Source organism: Cynoglossus semilaevis, chromosome Z, assembly GCF_000523025.1.
Source record: "Cynoglossus semilaevis isolate Cse_v1.0 chromosome Z, Cse_v1.0, whole genome shotgun sequence".
Taxonomy (NCBI): domain Eukaryota; kingdom Metazoa; phylum Chordata; class Actinopteri; order Pleuronectiformes; family Cynoglossidae; genus Cynoglossus; species Cynoglossus semilaevis.
The window spans coordinates 145,088-152,679 of record NC_024328.1 but is presented as its reverse complement, the minus strand read 5'-3'; the positions used below and the strand labels follow the sequence as shown (position 1 = coordinate 152,679).

Sequence of the window (7,592 nt, the reverse complement as noted above, 5' to 3'; positions counted from 1 at the left end):
ACAGAAGGTCTGGTTGATACATGGAGACACCAGCTTTTACATGTCGTGCTCAGTGAGCAATTTTTATGCTCCTGTGTCTGGGAGAGAGAAGGAAAAATACCTCCACTGTATCTTATAATGAACAATATGTTTTAGATGTGGTCAATTAGTTAGTGAAACATCAACCTAACTGCCTGACATCTAATGACAATTAAATAATTAATTTGAGATATTTTTCTTACAAATAGAGACGTGTTCTCTGACTTCAGCTTCTCAAAAATAAATATTCCTAATGTTGGTCCTCTGTAGACTGAATACTTTTGGTTTAGGGAAAATCACAACATTTCCACAATTTTCTGCATTCGGACCAAAAGATACATTTGTATTGCAATGTTGACTTATATTACTAAACATGGTCACATTTCTTTTTATTTGTAGTCATAATACTAGGTTGTCAGAACCATGTACCACAATGAGTGTAAAAATGTCCAATACGACTTTAAATAACATACATATTATTGCACATAAGCAACACTACACATTTGCACATTTGTGTATTTATCTCATAAAAAATAAAGTCATCAGTACAAACAATATTTTGTTTTTACAAGGTTATTTACTCTTAACAGCTCAAACAGCTTAACGAGAGAAACAGCTGTTGTGTTATACTGTTTAACTCCCACACTGATGCATTAACTTCAACGCTCAGACCTTGTTAATGTGATATTTATCAGGGGTTTATATTCACACACCACCTGCTTCCACAGGATGATTCATCAAATCCACTAACTGGCGAATGCAAGGTGTTAAAGGACGTGTGCTACTGATTCCTGATGGGAGTGATGTCACTCATTCAGACACCAGGCAGACACAAAGCCCTGACCTTAAAACTATACCCCCTTTTGGCCCGTGGTCCTGTTGATTTCCCCGGGTTAAGGAGGTTGGGTGGAGAGTAGTAGGGGATGGAGGCTGGAAAGGGGCAGGGGAAGCAGATGGCATCCTATTTGTCCCTTATGTGAGGGCTGTCATTCCAACAGATTAATGTGAGGGCCGGGCCGAAGAAAAGAAACGACAGAGACAATCAAGGAAGGGTCTGAGGAAGACAATAGAGCCACGTGCCACTGGGCAGATTTGTCGTTTGAGACACAATAGGTGATCATTTTTCAATGGACAAGGCCAACTGTTGCAGGCAGCATGTGCTGCTGTCCCATGTTTCAAATCATCTCATGTGTTGTTTACTTATGATTCAGCCAATGGCTACAGAGGATTCATGGTCATCTGACACGCAGGGGTGAATTTTTTATTAGAGGATTTTGTGTGCATGCGTGTCTGTGTGTGTGTTGGGTGGGGGCTGAGGGTGTGTACTTACTGCACTGCTCACAGACCCCAAAAGTAACTGAATTGTATGGGTTGTCATAGCAACTCCAATTACCAATCCCTGGTTCTGCGCTGAAGAGACTGAAGCGGATTCAAGAGCGGACTTCCCTTTTCTCTGGTTCTCTCAGCTAATAAAAGCTGTAATGACACAACGCTGATCAGTGCAGACAGTTCAGTTCACTGGTTAAACACCAAATCTAATTAGTAATAACAAGTTGGTAAAGTTACTGAGGGAACAGTTTTGAAATGTGAACTTAAATCTTAACTGAAAGTTCATTATATTCTAAGGTCGCTGACAAAAAGCTTAAGATTGTCAAAGTTTACTATGTAGTAAAACAAAAAGATAACATTTTAAGAAGATTTTTTTTTTTTGTGAAAGGAAACGTTTTCATTGTTCATTTACACCATCATTGCTCAACAGATTCTGAGCTAAAAGAGTTTCAATGACTTCACTTTCTAGATTAATCTCTTAATTTTTTAATTCTGTAAATTTGTGGTTTCGTTTACATTTAAAATCTTGTACACCCCCTCCAACCCACCAACAACCAACCATCAACCAAGCAATCTCTCCCCTCCCCCTTACCCTGTAGGCTTCTGACCACGGATCCCTCCCAGCTGAGGGAGGAGGACCTCCCTGGGGACCTGCAGTCTCTGTCGTGGCTCACCTCCGTAGATGTGCCCAGAATACAGCAGATGGCTGATAGCCGGGGACATAGTAACGGGCCCTCCCAGGGCAGTTTGCTGGAGCAACAGACAGGTGAGGTGTCGGGGAGGAGGGACAGTGCATCATTTAAAAATCCACAGCATCTATCTGATTGGATAAAACAGCAGCCCTGGATTCTTCTGAATTTATTGCCCCCCTGCAGATATGAAAACAGCTGCGTCTCAGGGTGTTTGCTCTGAGATGTTTTGATTAGGAAGCTTTTGTACATTTCATTGCATAGAGGAAAAATATTTTTTAAAAATAAAATAAAATAAAATAAAATAAAAAAATATTTAAGTATTTTCACAAAACCTGCCAACAATTATTTTAAAAATATAATAACCCTTGAAAAAAGTGTGGTTTATATTCTAAATATAAATGTATAAAAACTTTGTACAAGGTCTGGTCTGACACTTAAAAGCATCATTAACTTACAACTGACAAAGCAAAAGCACTAAATAATATAAACAGATTCACACAGTCCCTGATAGAAGTAGAAAACTAAATATGTCAACCCCAAAATACAAAACTAAAAAAGTCACTGGTGAAAGATTTCAGTTTAGTCTGAAACTAAAACATTATAAAGAACACACTGAGGAATGGACGGTAGATATTTTCATCATCCTCCATGTATGATGACAATAACAATGCAGACTGGAGGTTACAATCATTTTGTTACATAAGACAAACTCACTGATCCACATCTGCCTGTGAAAGGTGCATAACACAAAGAACACTTCCCCCACAGTGAAACCTGTGGAATATTGTTGAAATTGCAACAAAGAAGTAAAACAATATTTTGTTAGGTTCTTCTTCTTCCTTTTTTCTATTTCAACAAAACCGAAAAACCCAAAGCACATTTCAAAACTGATGAAGAATGATCATTCACCAGCAGATCAAAGTGACTGTTGACTGATAAATGAGTTCTGTAATCTGATACACTGAATAATCTGAGAAGTGACAACAACATCAGGATCCATGTCAGATATAAATGACAGCAGTCTGTTATTCAGCTGCTACACGGCTCATAATTCTGGACTACAGCAGGCTCTGTGGGATAACTTTGGTTCTTAATGCAAAGTTAGAAAAAGATAAAATAAAGTAAATATAAAATAAAGTATATAAATTAATAAATATATAACAGGAATATTGTCTAAACTTATCAAATCTCACACCTATGCCCATATTTATATGAGATTAATGTTTATCCTGCTTTTTTTATAACCAATGTTTATATGAAAACTACTGTGATAGTGTTTATATTAAAGAAATACAAAATAAACCAAACAAAAACTGAACATTAATCAAATAAATGGATTGCCAATTACATAAATATCACAAATATATAATACATGTGACTTTCATCACCCCGACCATCCATTAAAATGTATTAATTATATTTTATTTCAACGTTTTGACATTTTACGTTGTTTTTACGATGCTGTTCCATGTATTTTTTATCAAGTAATTAATAGTACTGTACTTAACTGATACTAAAGAATGTAAGATGAGATACAGTCATCTTACATTCTTTAGTATCAGTTAAGTTATCAAATGGAGTACATATTAAGATCTCTTGTTCTGCCTATTTCTGCTGTGCTCCTAACAGCTCAGCTCAGCAGTCTGCCCATGCCAACAGGACAGAGCTCCATGCTACAGCTGCATAGCACCATGCAGCACAGCCCTTTGGGGATCAGCAGGGTCAACACACACAGTGGAAGTGTAAGTTTTCACAGCAATTCAAAGTTGAGAAATACTCATGTTGTGTATTGCTTTCTGTAAGTAGTCACTCCTGTGTTTGTTCCACAGATGTCTCCATACTCCATGAATGGACTTCCTTCTCCAGCTTACCAGTGCCCTTCCTCAGTTTACCAGTCCACACCTCAGCAGGTCTTCTCTCTAACACAAACTGCACAACAGGTCGGTGGCTAATGAACCTGAATATTTTAGGTCGGGGGAAAACGAATGTCACAGAAGAGATTATAATTATTTCCCATCTTTTCCATTTTCTATTTTTCTTTTTTTTTTACCAGTGTTCGACAACTGGACTTTACAGCAACGTCCCCTTCAGTGACCAAAGTCTTTACTCACAACCTCGGCTGGCTCCACAGGACCAGGAGCTGCAGCCCAAGTCCTTCCCGAAACCCATCTACTCCTACAGGTCAGCTAACACACAGATAACTCATTATGTATTTGTTGTTTCCCATTTTTTATATTGTAAACAAATGTCATTTAAACCACTTTTCTTCTTTAGCTGTCTGATTGCCATGGCTCTGAAAAACAGCAAAACTGGCAGCCTCCCAGTCAGTGAGATTTATAGCTTTATGAAGGAACATTTCCCCTACTTTAAGGTACAATCAACTATCAACGTCATGTGTCAAATCTAGAAGAGAACGACACTGGGCTGATTACTTACTAATTCTTTCTTTCTCTGCAGACGGCACCTGATGGATGGAAGAACTCAGTCAGACACAATCTGTCCCTAAACAAGTGCTTTGAGAAGGTGGAGAACAAAACAAGCAGTTCCTCCCGTAAGGGCTGTCTGTGGGCACTGAACCCTGCCAAAATTGACAAGATGGAGGAAGAGATGCAGAAGTGGAAACGCAAGGACCTGCCAGCCATCCGCCGCAGCATGGCTAATCCTGGTAAGATGTTCACTCTCCCACCAGATTGTCTTGGACTCGGCATCAGTCACAAACAAACTATACCTGACCTAAGCCATATTTAATGTTGAAATGTTAATGAAAATCTCTCACAATCAAAGTGTTAGACAAATTTACTCACAACAGTTTGTTTAAACTTTTAACTCTGTACAGTTTTGTCTCTGTTTCTTAACACAGTAAGTTTATAAATCTCATAGAGTTTGAATTTGACCCAAAGATTTCATGTCAAAGGACAGGTCACAGAGGGAAAAGTGCAAAATCAGTGGATCCATTTTGTAGCTGGGACTGTTGTTGAGCCTCCTTCATGTTGACACCTTCATAACCTTTTCTTCAAAACGTTACTGAACTTTATTTAAAACCACTGTAGCATCTAAAGGACTGTTGTTCCCAATTAATAAAGGAAGGACAATTACAAGTCAGGGTGTTTTCCCCGATAAGGGACAAACACCAGAACATTATGGAGGAAATCAATTTGTTGGCTCCTAACTTTTGAATGTCCAGTTCTAAGCATTTTAAGTCTGAATCACTTCTGATGATAAAGCAAGCTTCATTGGCTACAGACCCTGAGTAAGGACTCAGTTCTAGTATCAACCACAGATGTTCTGAGACAGCAGAAATAGTTAAGGACGGAGTGAAGAAGGCAAAGCAGTTAAACTATAGCAGTGGAAATACTGCTTTATTGTCAAATGTTTTTCCCCTACTTGTTTCTCTACAGTCTTGTCCGACAGTGTTGCTCTAAATATCATAGAAGGGCAAAACTGTAAAATAAACATATCAGCACACCTTGACTTTGAGTCTAATCAGTCTTTTCTTCTGCTCTCTGTAGATGAGTTGGACAAACTGATCACAGACCGCCCAGAGAACTGCAGACGGAAGATTCTAGAGCCTGGCCGGGCCAGACTACCGGGCTGTCAAACTGGACTCACACTGTCTGTGCCTACACCGATGCAGCCCCAGTCTATAGTCACTCTGTCCCTCCCACATTTACCCCTACACCAGCACCACCAGTTCCAGGCCCAGCTCCAGGCTCAGGCACGGTTGGCCCCTATGTCCCCGGCACCAGCCCAGACACCTCCCCTGCACACAGTTCCTGACCTTTCCCACAGTCCACTTAGTCAGCAGCTGGGTAAACACCCAGAAGACTTCTACAGCATGCACAGTGACACCAATACAGAGGTGGATGCACTGGACCCCAGCATCATGGATTTTGCTTTTCAAGGTAAACAACACTCTTTGGCATTAGACCACTTTTTGGAAGAGGGGGTGAAGAGAGGTGGGGGGCAGGGGGATAAATGTGAGTGGCCATTGCTTTTGTTTGAATGCTGGGTTTTCAAATGAGAGCCTGATCACACAACACTGCTGATTATGTTCACTATTTTCACAAAGTCACCAATGTTTATAAGTGTCATGATGACAGTGACAGTAATACATTGTTCTGACAAATATTAAACAAATCAGATATGAGTCACGCAGAGACTAATCATATAGTCTCACTCTTCTATTTTACTTCTCTCTGTCTCTGTGATCTTATTTCATTTTTAAAGATTAATTAGGATTAATTTTTAGTAATAGAGAATGAACCTAATGAGACATTGAGTATTTTGACAAAAGCTGACAAAGGTTATACAGTAAGGACACATTTACATAGATTTACTTAAAGGACAAATTCAACACTGTGTTCACATGTTCGTTAGAAAAATATATAGTTGTTGATATGTGTTAATAAGAAGACTAAAAGTGCCCTCAGGACATAACTATCACTCTCCATGTGCTCAGGTAATCTGTGGGAAGAGATGAAGGACGACAGCTTTAACTTGGATGCTTTGGGCACCATCACTAACTCGCCCCTCAGATTATCAGACTGTGACTTGGGAACTACCAACAACCCTCCAGCACCCACTGGTGTGAACCTGCCGCTATCTGACCTACAGGTCACAGGCCTCTACACTTCCTACACATCCCAAGACCCTCTGACAACGCAGTATCTGAATACACCAGTCAACAACAAGCCAATCGCCTTGCTTTAAAGGAGCCAAAGTGAAAGAAAAAAAATCACTGACTCTTGGGGAAAAAAACCTGCTGAGTGGCGTACGGAAAAGCCTAGTTTATGCTCTCGTTCTGTACGTACATATTTCCAAACTTCGCTGTCCACATACTGCATTACGTCTTTCTTGTGGTATGCGTTTAATGTGCATACATGAACTATTGTGCACAACACCACCCCCGCAATTTCCTGTGGTACTGATCTGTTTCACGCACAGGGGTACGTTTCGCATGCTGTCCAAAATATCCATATCCATGTCCATATCCAATTAAACACATAATGAACGCAACGGACATCATAAACTAGGCTGAAGTCTGCATGCTTTGTGGAAAACATGGATTGATGTCAATGTACAAAACAGAAAAAAACATAAACTGCAAAAAACAAGATTTGGTAGCAAAAAAAAAACTGTCTTCAATATCAAACTTTTGCTAAGCAAAAACTCAAAAGTGTGTATGAAAATAAGGACTCGACATGGAGATGTACGTGTTCATTAGACTCTACCACTTTTTCCTGCTTGTTTCCATCCATACTTTAACCCTTCATCTTCCTGTCTGTTGTGTTGTGCTAGACATTGTTACTGTGGCATTTTATTTATATTGAAAAAGGCAGCCGGAGACAGTGATGACTCAAGGTCAATCTTTTGCTGTATATATGTGAATGATGAAAATGTTTTACAACAGAAAATGGTTTTGACTGTATTTACCAACTTCATTCCAAAAGGCAAACATGAATGTGTGTGCGTGTAAAGACAGATACTGCATTATTCTTCTACACACTGTGATTAACATGTCTGTAAACACAGTGTATAATTATCTTCAATATC

At 39.4% G+C, this 7,592-nt stretch overlaps 1 protein-coding gene across 1 annotated transcript in view; it reads left to right on the top strand.

The window, feature by feature from the left end:
- foxn4 (forkhead box N4) overlaps positions 1 to 7,493 on the top strand; it is a 9,513-nt gene extending 2,020 nt beyond the window's left edge. The window contains exons 3-10 of the mRNA XM_008335520.3: positions 1,947 to 2,113; positions 3,669 to 3,781; positions 3,869 to 3,979; positions 4,093 to 4,220; positions 4,314 to 4,410; positions 4,497 to 4,704; positions 5,549 to 5,941; positions 6,499 to 7,493. Coding sequence (XP_008333742.1) covers positions 1,947 to 2,113; positions 3,669 to 3,781; positions 3,869 to 3,979; positions 4,093 to 4,220; positions 4,314 to 4,410; positions 4,497 to 4,704; positions 5,549 to 5,941; positions 6,499 to 6,749 — 1,468 coding nt within the window. The 3' untranslated portion in view covers positions 6,750 to 7,493. The remainder of the gene's footprint in view (positions 1 to 1,946; positions 2,114 to 3,668; positions 3,782 to 3,868; positions 3,980 to 4,092; positions 4,221 to 4,313; positions 4,411 to 4,496; positions 4,705 to 5,548; positions 5,942 to 6,498) is intronic.
- Positions 7,494 to 7,592: the final 99 nt, after the last annotated feature.